At 40.3% G+C, this 14663-nt stretch overlaps 1 protein-coding gene across 13 annotated transcripts in view; it reads right to left on the bottom strand.

Annotated features, from left to right (window-relative positions):
• The window catches only part of sox6 (SRY-box transcription factor 6), a 724678-nt gene that overhangs the window by 437959 nt on the left and 272056 nt on the right, over window positions 1-14663 (bottom strand). For all 13 annotated transcript variants that reach the window (XM_041197601.1, XM_041197599.1, XM_041197600.1 and 10 more), the window contains one exon: window positions 3168-3414. In XM_041197601.1, the coding sequence (XP_041053535.1) occupies window positions 3168-3410 (243 nt within the window). In that variant the 5' untranslated portion in view covers window positions 3411-3414. The remainder of the gene's footprint in view (window positions 1-3167; window positions 3415-14663) is intronic.

Below are 14663 nucleotides of genomic sequence, written 5' to 3'. Positions count from 1 at the left end.
TCATGAGGTCCCTTCACGCAGACTATGGTTCATAACACCCCTGAGGTTCTATAATCCACAACTCATTGAAAACCTGGCCCAAATCGATGAAAATTGTGGAGGGTTAGGACATGCCTATCCCCACATTACAGCTGGTCAGCTTGGGAGTACAGGGCATGGGCTTTTGAGCTGAACCAGCCTGCACCCTTAAGAGGCACTCCCGAAAATCAGAAATCCCGGAAAGGGGGTTGTGAATCCCAGAATCGTGACCTGGCCACCATTTTTAAAGGACTCCCAAGTCATCCAGACTCAGTGAAAATCCAGCCCATGGTCACAAGGTGGGGTGGGATGTTTATGGCTAAATCTGTAATGCTTTTCTGAATTAAACTTCTTAAGTGTTAATTATATGATGAAGCTTATTTTTAGGGGAGTGCTATAGGATGAGTGAGATACTGTCATGGTCCCTACATGACACTGAAACCTTTTCAATAATACCCTTTGGATGTTCTTGTAAGTGAACCGATCAGAAATGACACCATGGAGATGTTTCTGGAATTTCATTGGTTCCTAGTGACATGGTTAAGCGATTTGACAGGTTCCAGGTTCTAGACAATTGATTTGCTGAACTGGGAGGCTGAAGGTAGCAGTGATTTCTGGGATGCAAAACCATCTGATATGTGATTAGCAAAACATAAAGAACTCTGGAACATTCTGACATTACAGTGCTACGTTTAAAATGCAACATACATTTTATCATTATTTTAGTAAAAAGAATTGTACCAAGTTCACTATGGATTCAGAGTCAGAGAAGCTAAATCACTAGGTGGGGAAAGCTTAATTTATGAGTGAAGTAATAGAATACATAAAACTAACTGCATTACTCACTTTTAAATGAATTTGCGTACTGCGGTATTAAGGAGACAGTCAGTAAATATCAGAAAATCTAAGGTTTGGCTTCTTCTAAAGTGTAGGGTTACGCACTTTAAATTTTGGCAATTTAGGTTTGTCTAATGTCTATGGAAAGCTATAATTTACTTTAAGAAACAACTTTTGGATAACTGAGCAAAAACTGTCACACTCAGTCTTAATGTTTTTTTTAATATGCAAATAAAATCTCAGCATCATGGTCAGACTTAATCATCAAAGTGCTCTGTGCCTCATGCTGTGTGAAGAACTCTGTATGGATACAATGAATGTGAAGTATTCCTATCCCTCATTCCCTGCCTTGATTCAGCAATTAAAGGCAATCAAGGCCTCAGAAGCAAATATAGAGGGGAGAGAAGAAATGGAAGATCCATCGCCTATCAGCCTAGCAACTAGGAAGTTTTCTGTTCCCTAAACTACTCCTGGTCTTTAACATTACATTTTATGAAGAGCTAAGTTCTAGAGATCTGAAATCAAAATCTCCTGGGTATTCATCACCAATAACTCATTAAAGTGCATCATCTGAATAAAGGTAGGGGTCCTTCATCAGATTATACTGAAAATTTCATACCAGTTCCAATTTTTATTCCTCATTTATTTGGAAGTTTATGAATAAAATGTATCTTTAATTGTGTACAAACACACTTCAAAAATTAAACTTCTTTCAGTGTTTCCCAATAGTGCAGGGGATAAATTCATCACCTAGTGTGGAACAGAAGCATACAGACTAAGGTGACCATAGATTCAATCACTGTTCCCTATTGCCATAGCAGTAAGAACACAATCTCAATACCCTGGACTAAAATTGGGGAACCAACATCCACGGTTCCTTTGGCGGAGAAGAAAAGAGTTGACGTTTCGAGTCCTCATGACCCTTCGACAGAACTTGCGTTCGAGTCCAAGAAAGAGTTGAAATATAAGCTGGTTTAAGGTGTGTGTGTGGGGGGCGGAGAGATAGAGAGACAAAGAGGTGGAGGGGGGGTGTGGTTGTAGGGACAAACAAGCAGTGATAGAAGCAGATCATCAAAAGATGTCAACGACAATAGTACAATAGAACACATAGGTGTTAAAATTGAAGTTGGTGATATTATCTAAACGAATGTGCTAATTAAGAATGGATGGTAGGGCACTCAAGGTATAGCTCTAGTGGGTTTTTTTTTATATAATGGAAATAGGTGGGAAAAGGAAAATCTTCCTTTTCCCACCTATTTCCATTATATAAAAAAAACCCACTAGAGCTATACCTTGAGTGCCCTACCATCCATTCTTAATTAGCACATTCGTTTAGATAATCTTCAATTTTAACACCTATGTGTTCTATTGTACTATTGTCGTTGACATCTTTTGATGATCTGCTTCTATCACTGCTTGTTTGTCCCTACAACCATACCCCCCCTCCCCCCCCCTCCACCTCTTTGTCTCTCTATCTCTCCGCCCCCCACACACACACCTTAAACCAGCTTATATTTCAACTCTTTCTTGGACTCGAACGCAAGTTCTGTCGAAGGGTCATGAGGACTCGAAACGTCAACTCTTTTCTTCTCCGCCGATGCTGCCAGACCTGCTGAGTTTTTCCAGGTAATTCTGTTTTTGTTTTGGATTTCCAGCATCCGCAGTTTTTTTGTTTTTATCCATGGTTCCTTTACAAGAGCAAAATACTGCCAGCATTTTTTTGTTTTTATTCTGCTTGCTAAGATGTGTGTGTGTGTGTGTGTTGTGTTTTGTGTATGTGGTGTGTATGTGTGGTGTGATTTTGTGGTGTGTGTGTATGTGTTTTTTTATGTGCATGCATGCGTGTGTTTGTGTGTATGTACATGCACAGGTGCATGTTTGTGTGTGCACGTGTGTTTGTGCGTGTGTATGATCTTGAGAAAAATGGGGAGAAACTTTTTTTAGGCTTCAAAGAATCCATTTTGACAACACAGAAGGGTGAATTTTGGCTTTTAGTGATGGGCAGAAAGCAAGTGGCAATGGTTTGTGGCCCATTTTATGACATTGCCCAATACTTGTTCTGTAAGTATTGCATATGAAAATTGGGCTGGGGCAATCTACTATCACCCACTGTCCATTAGTGGCAAAAATGAAAATTCAACCCAGAGGCAGTTGTCCCACGGCACATGGCATAATATCCATTTGGCTGATAGGATACATGATTGAACGTACAGATGATTAGGTGGAAAGTCAGAGCCTGGGAAACACAAAGATATAACCTTAGTAGATGAAAAGGATGTTTAAATGAAGGACGGTTTGGGCTGTGTCCTTACCGCTCTGTGCTGGGTAGTAGCCATGTTTTCCCAATCACTGTCCGGTTGGAGGTTGCCGACAACAGGTGGTAGCTCCTCAGAGTGAGGTTTGTTGATTACTAACGTATGCAGGGGCAGATGTGAGGCTGTGTGCTGGTCATTGAGCTCCTCCCTTTCCCTCTCCCGTACCAATCGTTCCTGGACCATTGCTTCCTCTCCATCAACAGAAGAAGCATACGGAGAGGTGGCTTGCTTGGAAGACATGTTGCTGTTGAACATAAAGGAGGAGGACACAGATTCAGTGCTAACAATAAGAGTGCTTTAATATTTTCAGAAAATAATTTTGAAGTTTTCAAAATGCACATATTTACTAACATACATGATATGTGAGTACAGAGTTATTATTTCTAAGGTAGGAAGCATGATCAGTTCTGGGATTCTCACAAAACTGGGGGCATGAGGGGAATTTTGAAGCTTCCCACCTGGCTGAAACAGAATTGTAACACTGCAAAAGTGTTGGGAAATCGCTCTTTCTGGCTGACATTATAGACGTCCCAATCAAGCCTATGGCCTAGCTTTGGATAGCAGAAGCACCAGCCCGAATCAGGCAGTAGGTCCTTTGGATTGTCCTAAAATTTAGATTACTGCCATATCAGGGCCATACTAGGCAGGGTGTGCTCCAAGCAATTTGGAAGCCTATCTCAATAATCAATAAACACCTTACTTCTATTAAATTGGCAATGCCCTGATCCCAGACAAACTACATCAGCATTAACTGCCAGTCAAGTTGAACAGGAGCCCAGTCGGTAAGGTTTCATTGATTTATTGAGAAAATGCTCCTGCATGCTGCACAAAATCAACCTGGTCCACAACCACACAACTGGTTCTTTTCCTATCCCCATCCTGAAAAAAAGAAACAACCCCCCCTTCCCCCAACCCCAATCTTCTATCTATGTTCTTCCAGTCAGAAGCCAGCAAGTATCCCTGGGAGGTATATTTTCAGGCCATAGCCTGCTGGCTGTATGCCAATGAACCCAAGGCCTCAAAATAAACCAGGTCTCCCGTCAGGATCACTGGGCATCTGGCCAGCCAGTGAAACTGGGAGTAGGTGGAGGGTGTGATTCAAAGCAACATATTGGATGGGATGAAAAACAAAAAATGGTGTAAAAACTCAGCAGGTCTGACAGCATCTGTGGAGAGAAAAACAGAGTTGACGTTTTGAGTCCGTATGACCTTTCTTCAGAGGGGTCTTGGATGGGACGTTTGGTTGGTCAATGTCAAGCAAAAAGAACAGGTCAAGTCTCCCCAGTCACTTTTACACATTGGCTAGTCTCTGTCTCAATCATCCATTGACCATGACCAGGAAGCAGTCACCCACCGAATCCTCAGCTCAGACACTAGGTCGGGAGGAAGTGGGGTGGGGCGCGGGGGACAAGAGTGAACGTTAAATATCGTAAACTCCAACATTTTATAATTGGAAGATGAAGATGATTGAAAGCCTAACGGTAAACCTTAATTCTTTCTCCCATGGTTTTTCCAGCAAAAGCATCAACCACAGTTGAAAGGGTAGGGTGGTGATCTGCTTCCAGAAGTTCACCAGTACCTTTTAGAACCAGGCCTTAGAATTGCATCAAAGCAATTGGGGATCAGGCTTCCAACTTATTTTATTCCCTGCCTGTTTGAAAGACCTGCCCTCCTACCCTGCAGCAGCATTCCTGAAAACGGGAGTACAACACGGTGGAGCACGTGTCACCTACCACTCAGTAACTGTCTCATTCATTTTCTAGAAAATTTGAGACAGTTGAATGTGGATAAGGTGAAGAAATGTAAAACTCAACATAAAAGATCATTTTTAACATGCCAATGGCTCTGTATGGAAGTAAGCATGACAATTTTAACTTTCTGATGAAAAGTCATCAACCTGAAATACTAACTGTTTCTCCACAGATGCTGCTTCACCTGCTGAGTATTTCCAGCATTTCCTGTTTTTGGTTATAATTGCAACTTAGATCTCAGTACTAAAAACCTAAAGCAGCCAATAAAGCACACTGGAGAGTCATTTCTCTTTTAAAAGCATATGACAGGACCACACTGCCTCTGAATCATACTTACAAAGCACACACTACCTTGTGTGCACTTAAAGAACAAGATATTTCAAAAACTACTGGCCAAAACGATCCCTGTTTTTAGACTAACCAATGAGGAAACCAAATTAGTACTAAGTCAACTGACTTTTCAATTCAATTAAGCCTTTCCTAAAGCAGTTTCTACCCAAGTTTTTTCATGCAATTATATGGTATAATTGTGCATTTCTCACATTTTAGCCATTTTAGCCCAAGTAGAATAGTAGATGAATTACAGAAAGGTGTCAAAGTAGGAAGTCAATTGGGGAAAGTGGTGAAATTTTCAGAAGACAAAGCCCTAGTGGCTAGCACAGCAGGAGACCTACAGATGCTAATGGATATATTGAATGAAGTGATAAGAGCTTATGGAATGGAAATTCATCTAAAAAAGACAAAATGTTACAAAGATGGGAAGAAATAATGGTGGGAAAGCAGAGGGCAAAATAAATAGAACAGGTATCACAATTTGATTACCTAGGAAGCAGCTAGAATAGCAATGTTAAAGAATGCGTTCTCCAAACATAAAGGCTGGGATTTTCCAGCCCTGCCCGCAGCTGGGATTTTCCGGTGCTGCCAAAAACAAATGGACTTTTGGTTGGCTTCACAAATTTCCCATTCCCGCCCACTATGGGTCCTGGCCAGAAAATCCCAGCCAAATAACTGATGAGCATAGGAATGAGTAGAGATCTTAAGAAAAGAATTAACAAGACTGTGATACGTAGTGTCTTGTAAAGGGCTGAAATGTGGATTTCAAGAAAAGCTAACATCCAATGTCTAGAAAGTGCAAAACAAGATTCTGGACAAGGATGGGCTGGACCAGGTTAGAGAGAATAAAAGAGCGATAAAGAAGTTCTCAGGATGGAGCAGCAAATATTGTTAGTGAAAAGTCATCAAAAAAAAGGCAACAAGGTTGGACTGACCATAATCTAAGGCATGAGAACTTGCTGAAAGAGATGATTGAAGAAAAATTAGAGGGATGTAGTCCAAGAGGGAGAAGGAGAATGATGATATTAGGCAACTTGAAATTGAAAATTGGAGGCTCATATGAGTAAATGTAAATTGAAGGCGGTACACCTCAAGGCGTGGAGAAAAGAGCAGAGAACCCATCCTTAGGCAGCTCACTACTACAACCCAAGTAGTAAAAAAGGGAATTATCTGGAGCCTGAAATTTCCAAGCACTCCTCCCCACATCTCTAAATTTTGCTCACCGGTAATAATTAATCTCTAACTAAACCCTGGATTTACAGTAATTAAACTTTGTAGACCCGCAACACAATTCCACTTTATGCAGTAGAATACAATGTACATTACAGGTTCTAATTCTCTGGCTGTAATGAAACAATTTATCATCCAAATTACTCTATGCAAAACAATTCAAATCTGCTCATTCTATCAGTTACGATAAACGTATCATTGAAGAAGCAACAGGTAATTTTATTTATTCATTCATGTGATGTGAGTGTCGCTGGCAAAGCCAGCATTTGATATCCATCCCTAATTAGCCTTGAACCACTGCAATCAATATGGTGTAGATACACCCGCAGTGCTGATAGGGAGGGAGTTCCAGGCTTTTGACCCTGTGGTAGTAAAGGAATGGCGATGTGGTTCCAAGTCAAGATGTTGTGCGAATTAGAGGGAAACTTGCACCCTGCACCTGCTGCTCTTGTCTTTATCGATTGTTAAGGTTGTGCATTTGGAAGGTGCTGTCAAAGGAGGCTTAGCAAATTACTGCAGTGCAACTTCTGGATGGCACACATGGCATCATTGGTGGAGGATGTAAATGTTTAATGTGCTAACCAAATGGGCTGCTTTGTTCTGGATGGTGTTGAGCTTCTTGAATGCTGTTGGAGCTGCAGGCAAGTGGAGAATATTCCATCACACTCCTGACTTGTGGACATGCTTTGGGAAGTCAGAGGGTGAATTACTCACCACAGAATTCCCAGCCTCTGACTGTTCTTGTAGTCTCAGTATTTATATGGCTGCTCCGGTTAAATTTTGAGTCAATGGTAACCCCAGCATGTTGATGGTGGGTGTTTCATTGATGGTAATGCCATTCAATGTCAAGACTAGATGCTTAGATTCTCTCTTGTTGGAGATAGTCATTGCCTGGCACTTGTGTGGCATCAGTGTTACTCGTCACTTATCATCCCAAGTCTGAATGTTATCCTGGTCTTGCTGCATTTGAACATGGACTGCTTTAGTATCTGAGGAGTAGTGACTGGTATTGAACACTCTGTAATCAACAGTGAACATCCTAACCATGCTGGAGCGAAAGTCACTGCTTAAGCAGCTAAAGATGGTTCAGCCTAGAATATTATCCTGAGTAAGTCCTGTCACAATTACCTGGAGATGAGATGGTTGGTCTCTAACAACCACAGCCATCTTTCTTTGTGCTAGGCATGACTCCAATCAGTGGATAATTTCCCCCCGATTCCCATTGACTCAATTTGGCTTCTTGATGTCACACTTGGCCAAATTCTGCCTTGATGTCACTTCCCCTCTGGAATTCAGCTATCTCCCCAGATTTGGACCAAGGCAGTAATGAGGTGTGGAGTGAATGGCCTAGCTGAATCCAAACTGAGCATTGAGGAACAGGCTATTGCTGAGTAAGTGTCACTTGATAGCATTATCTTCCACAACTTCCATCACTTTGCTGATGATTGACTAGTGTCTGGACTGGATTTTTCCTTTTTATGGACAGGACATACCTGGGCCATTTTCCACATTGTCAGGTAGATGCCCATGTTGAGGATCTACTGGAACAGCTTGGCTAGTGGCACAGCTATTTTCAGAGCACAAGTCCTACATCTGGTATGTATTCAGGGCCCATAGCCTTTGCTGTATCCAGTGCCCTCAGACGACTAACGATTATAACAAACCAGGTAACGTAACACTGGAGTCGAGAGTGTATTAATTTGAACTTGAAGCATTCCCCATGCAGAAAAAGGTTCAAAGCTTATCGGTATTAAAGAAAAGCATAAAGAAAATTTTAGACTCACTGTGCTTATAGGAACAAGCCTTGTTTCTGCAAAGGGAGGAGCACTAACATTTCCTTTATTTAGTCATTTTTCACAAGTTGGCTCTAGGGTTAATAATTATTCTGTTAAGGCTCATGCATGTATTGTTCCCCAACTCTCCATAAATGTTATCATATGCAGGAAAATTTCAAATTTTTGTAGACTTATAATCATACTATTTATGTTCTCACTCCACTGTGGTAACTCAATATGGTAAGATGGGACTCTCTACCCTCCAACCATCCCTGATAGATTTTCAGGGGTGGAGTATAGAGACATATTCACATCAGCAGGATTCTTAATGTGAACCCATACTTTCAGTAGTGTTCAAAAGCCACACAAACCAGAAGATCTTCCACTTCCTGATCTCAAATGAGGCAGTGATTGAGACACTATAACAGGCCTTTAAGGACCTCTGACTCAAAAGAAGAATGAAAAATCAGTGAAGCTTCCTGTTTCTTATTGCTATTCTGTGACCCTCAATGGAAACTGTCTGTGTGTGGGCATCTGGTGAGTAAAGGATTGAATATGTCTACAATGGTCTCATAGTAAATGTGGACAAGCCCACATATGAAGAATGGCAATTTGGGCGAGGTGCTTGAGCACTTTTCATCCCTGTGGAACCCAGCATGAGTCAATGTCTTCAGAAGAGAAAATTGGAAGGGAAAAAGAACTATAGTTAAAAAATGAACATTAAGAGTATGTGTGCCAACATAATCTGTCACTCATCAGGGTGAGGGTTAATTCACTACTGGAGAATGGAACTTATTACGTTTTTCATCTGGCAACACTTTGATTCTGGCAGCAATACTAGTCATCCCTAAATTAGTGAAAAACTTACAAAGAGAGTTGAGAATTGAGGATCCCACAGAATCTGCCAGCTCCACAGTGAAAGCCACTCCAAAGAGCTTGGGTGTGCACAGCATGTGCACATTCCACAAGGGATCGAAGTGCCCTTGCACAGCATTACAGTCAAATACTGACAAACTGATGAAAAACCCATCCTACATCCACCACACCATTTAGTAGCTGTGAGAATGGGCAGACAAAGTGCTTGCCTACATCTATTAACATCCATGTTAGCCAGGCACTAAGAGATGCATTGTCTGCTTAAGGTGATTCACCATAAAATTCCTTTTCCTTCTTCTCTATGAGAAAGGACCTCGACTTTGAACTATAGATTGTCTGGCTCATCAGTTAGTAAAAGCATCACCTGGTAAGATGGGCACCTGCCTCCCTGGCTATCCCAAACACGTTCTCACCTGTATGATTGATACAGACAGAAGCAGCCCCTGGCTCAATCACTGAGTCAGCTCATCTCAGTCAAGGCAATAGCAGGAATTGACCTCAATGAACCCTTATTAGGGAAAGGAAAAATAAATTGTCAGACTTCCTACTCCTTTTCTATTTTTAGTGACAGCTTTTGGATGATATGTAAATGTCAAATGAGGACTCACTCAGGCATGACTTTCTACCATAGTGCAAGTTGCCCACAAATACAATCTAGACACATATTAGGAATGACTGCTTAGACAAAATTCTGAAGACCTGTAAGCATCTGCAAAACTTTAGGCAGCATAAGTCAAAACAGGACAGAAGAACAATTAAGGGTGGGGGGTAGGGAGAATCTCACTATGTAATGCAATGGACAATGCCCCATTAATAACCTATCACACTAGAGTGCCATCATGTCATCAATGGAGATCAGTTCCTCACAATATAGTCACAATCTCAAAGGACTGTTGGAAACAGAAAATTACTGGGTGTAGTTAACTAGATTTTTAACCGAATAGAAAAAAATGAAAGAGTCCTGTCGACAACGATATATCAGCACATAGTCTTCAACCTTTGGAATCAGGCTCTGCGAACTCGTGGACCAGTTAGTTCTGTACTGTTGTGCGCAGGGCAAATACTGTGGTCTGTGATGGAAAGTCATATTCCAGAGGGCTGTTTGATGTTAGTGATATAATCACCAGGGATTATATGACTCCCTCAAAATGCTAGAAAACAGTAGGGTGCACCAGCAAAGTGAAAACCAGAGACTCAATCACTTAAAGCTCTAATGGGGAAAGGCTGGATTTGATTACGAGTTATAATACACACACTGTTACATTGCCCTCTTCTTAGTGAAAAACATAACCTTGTACATTCTGACATATGTGCATACATGCATAAAAATTACCCTATATCTGTTCACCCTTACATGTTCTGGAATTGTAGTCAACTTACAGACTCAATTAAAATAATTTTAAGCAAGGAGGCTTTTAAGGTCTGTATTAACCTACAATAGACCACAGAAGAATGAATTACTACAGCAGACATGGACCAAATGTGTATGTGTGTGTGTGTGAAAGAGAGAGAAAGAAAGAGAACAAAAAAGAGAGGAGAAAGAGAGAGAGAGAAAGAGACTGCCTCAAAATGACTCTGAATCACACACAGCTTTGTACATCACTCCTGAGCTACAAATATATCCCAGAGCTCTGAGCTCTAAAAAAATGTTCTTCAACATTCAACCCGACTGATATTGACCAACAGTGTGCTGCAAGTTACAAAAGTTGCTATTCATCTAAATGGGAAACTGTAAAACTAATTTAAATAACTCCACCCATTCCTTCATTCATTTCTTTGAGTCTTGAAACTGATCCAAAAAGTTTCTAATGCCGAGATTGAAATGTTTAGCTTGATCCAGCTTAGTTTCTATGTAAATCAGAAAAAGCACAACAATTTAAGTTATTTATTGGACTTAATTTTACTTGGGATTAAGAATGATAACTCTTATTTTTTGGCTCCCTGTTCTAATGTTTGGTTTCATATGTTTCTGCCCTCTTCTCCTGAATGAGCTGACTCTTGCAGAGCTTGGGTTCTGTTATCTCAACCATATATGTCAGTTAGTGTTGGCAGGCTATTTGACTATGTGGGCATCACTGATAAGCCTAATTTTGACCTTCCCCAAGTCTACATATATGTTCCTCCAGATGTAATCACTGAATTGCATTTAGTAACAGGATATATTGATGATTTTTATTTTAATAAGTCCATTGGTACTAACACCATTATTCTGGAAAACTAGCAAATGCTGACATGACCTCAAAATGTTTAACAACTCAAAAGCAACCTGATTTTTGTCCTAGGGCATGTAGCTACATTGAACGTAAAAAACAGACATGTTTACAATAATAACCTAGCATTCCACTAAATCAAACATTTCACGTCTCCTGAATGTGCTCATATTGAAGGCTGTAGTAAAAATTGCAGGGACTTTCCTTCATTTCTTACTAGGAGCTGTTGACTATTTTGACTATATGTTGGTACTGTCTGTTGCTAAATGGATTATTAACTTCCTTAGGCAGTTTGCACTGTAACATGAAGCCATTCATCTCCTCACACCAATTTATGCTGACATTGTTCAAACCTGACACCCAGTTAGTGCTAATATTCTCCCTCTCTCCCCTCACTTCACAGTGAAATTCTTGTCCTCCTGTTCCTTCCCCCAGTTCATTGTATCATACGAACATACAAACAAGGAGCAGGAGTTGGCCATTCAGCCCCTCAAGCCTGCTTCGCGCCATTTAATAAGATCATGGCTGATCTGATAGTAACCTCAAATCTGCATTTCACCTACCCCCAATAACCTACCACCCCTTGCTTATTAAGAATTTATCGACCTCTACCTTAAAAATATTCAGACTTTGCTTCTACCACCTTTTCAGGAAGAGAGCTCCAAAGACTCATGACCCTCAGAAAAAAATTTCGCCTCATCTCCATTTTAAATGAGCAACCCCTTATTTTTAAACAGTGACCCCCTAGTTCTAGATTCTCCCACAAGAGGAAGCATCCTCTCTACATTCACCCTGTCAAGACCCCTCAGGATCTTATTTGTTTCAATCAAATTGCCTCTTACTCTTCTAAACTCCAGCGGATACAAGCCTAGCTTGTCCAACCTTTCCTCATAAGACAACCCATCCATTCCAGGTATTAGTCTGGTAAACCTTCTCTGAACTGCTTCAATGTATCTACATCCTTCCCTAAATAAGGAGACCAATACTGTACACAGTACTCCAGATGTGGTCTCACTAGTGCCCTGTACAACTGAAGCATAACCTCGCTACTTTTATATTCAATTCCCCCTGCAATAAATGATAATATTCTATTAGTCTTCCTAATTACTTGCTGTACCTGCATACTAGCCTTTTGTGATTCATCCACTTATCTTTTCTTTGCAATCTCATGTTGCCATTTGTTTTCCACCCCTCTCCTCTCAGAGTACCTGGTAGAGCATGTAATAGTTTTCAATCCCCAAGAGTAGGTTCTGAGAATATCGCTGAGAGGAGAGGAACAAGAAGTGACACCAAGGGGAGAGCCAGGAACACTGTGATGAGGGGAAACTTGGGAGAAATATTGAAGGGAGGAACCAGAAGTGCCAATAATGGGGAAAACGGTGCTGAGGGGAGGAGTTGATTTTGTCTTCAGATGCAGAGAAGCAGACACTGATTGTTCATGACAAGTACTGATTGATGGCATTTATATGAGGTCAATTGTCGCATCTGTACCTGATTTGTGCGGCTCAATACTATACTGGATAGTACATTAACCAATTGAACTATCACAGTAGCAGCAGACTCAAGTTTTCTTAACAGTTTAATAATCTTTTCAGATGGTTTGGCATGTTATTTGTCACAATACACAGTGCTACATTTGTCCAGAATGGACAGAAATTGTGTCCTCAGACCAATTTGATTTGACCTGGATGCAATTAAGATAGTAACAAATTGACCCAAATCTCATCAAGATGCATTAGAAAACATTTTCAAAAGCCCTTCCTTGTTTTTCACTTCAATCTTGCCAGGTGCACACTCTCCGTGGGTTTCACTTCAAGTGCTGGGACTGATTGAATCACAATATCCACTGTGCACAGGAACTCTGCCAGGTCCCAGTTGGGGTTGTATTACTTTGCTGAAGAGCTGACACCTTGTCTAGTCTACCTGACCTCTTCCATTACACATAATGCTTCTGAGACAAATTCCTCACTCAAGTATACAAAGGATCAACAGTTTGCTCTTCAAACTAAAGGATGTTAGTTTGGACTGGGGTATCAGATATACCGTGAAAGACTTCTAAAAAATTATCACAGCTAATGAAAACAAGAGAACCTAAAGAAAGAGGATGAGAATGAGAAAGAATGGAATGGGAAAAAAGGCAGAGATTTTTTTTTTAAAAGCACAGAAAAAGGATTGAAAAAGGACCAAGGGAATAAGAAGTGAGGGAGCTTTGAGTAAGAAAGAGGATGAGTAGAAGAGAGAAAAGGAATAAGAGAAAGAAGGGAATTAGGGAGATGGAGAGGAATGAAGAAACAGCAAAAGCAATTACAGAAATAAGAACAGAGGTTCTTCTCTTTGATTGCTTGCTGCAGAGTAAATTTACTTTGTGCTGTATTCTGTAAAACGCACAAATCAGTTAGCCTTAGGTAATCATACCAGCATTTTTCAAATTAGCAAAATCATTAACTTCCTCGTATGGTTTCTTCAAGCAAATACATCCTGATTAAAACGCTCATAAAGCAGTGTATAACTGTTAAAGACAAAATTTACAAATCTGTCACATGTTTTCATGAATATTTCAGTGAATGAAGTGCTTGAAATATCAGGTGCAAGATAAAATAATTAAGCTAATCCCAATTTAAATAGGAGTTTTATGAAGCAGTCCATGTTTTAAAGAGGATTTAACAGCTATTGATACAATTCTCAATTTATGGAGGCTGTGCAGTGATTCTGTCTTCCAGGGGAAAAAATTAATATAAGATAGGCTAAAAACTTAATATGAGGTTCACTAATCTAATTATGGACTTTTAAAATAGATATATTTTGAAAAATACATAACTATTGAAAAATTGCTGCTGAAGAATACTGGCAGTAATTTGAACCTAAATAAGATAACTTATTTGTAATGAGCAAATACTCCAATCAATTGTCTTTCATATTTAATACTAAAAATTTACAATTTCATTTTTCTAGATGGTGAAGAATACACAGTGGAGAGTGGATAGTTAGCAGTGAGTTATGGAGCAGTAACTTCAATTCAGCAGTTCCAATGTGTCATTAGCTACAAGACTGAAGATGAGAAGCATCACACCTCTATGCGACAACCTCAATAGCGTGCCTTTGATTGGATTCATACACTTACATGACCTTCTACTGCTGATCAACTTCACCCTCTGTACAATAGGTGATTGAATGGCTATAAGGAAAGACCAGTGGAGTGGAACTAATGAGATAGCTCTTTCAAAGAGTGGGTACAGGCACGACAGGCCGAATTGCCTCCTCCTGTGCTGTAAGATGAATGATTGTCTATGTGCGGGAGCAAGAACCAATACTGATCAG

This window comes from Carcharodon carcharias, chromosome 10, assembly GCF_017639515.1.
Source record: "Carcharodon carcharias isolate sCarCar2 chromosome 10, sCarCar2.pri, whole genome shotgun sequence".
Lineage (NCBI taxonomy): Eukaryota > Metazoa > Chordata > Chondrichthyes > Lamniformes > Lamnidae > Carcharodon > Carcharodon carcharias.
This window is presented reverse-complemented; position numbering and strand designations above follow the sequence as displayed.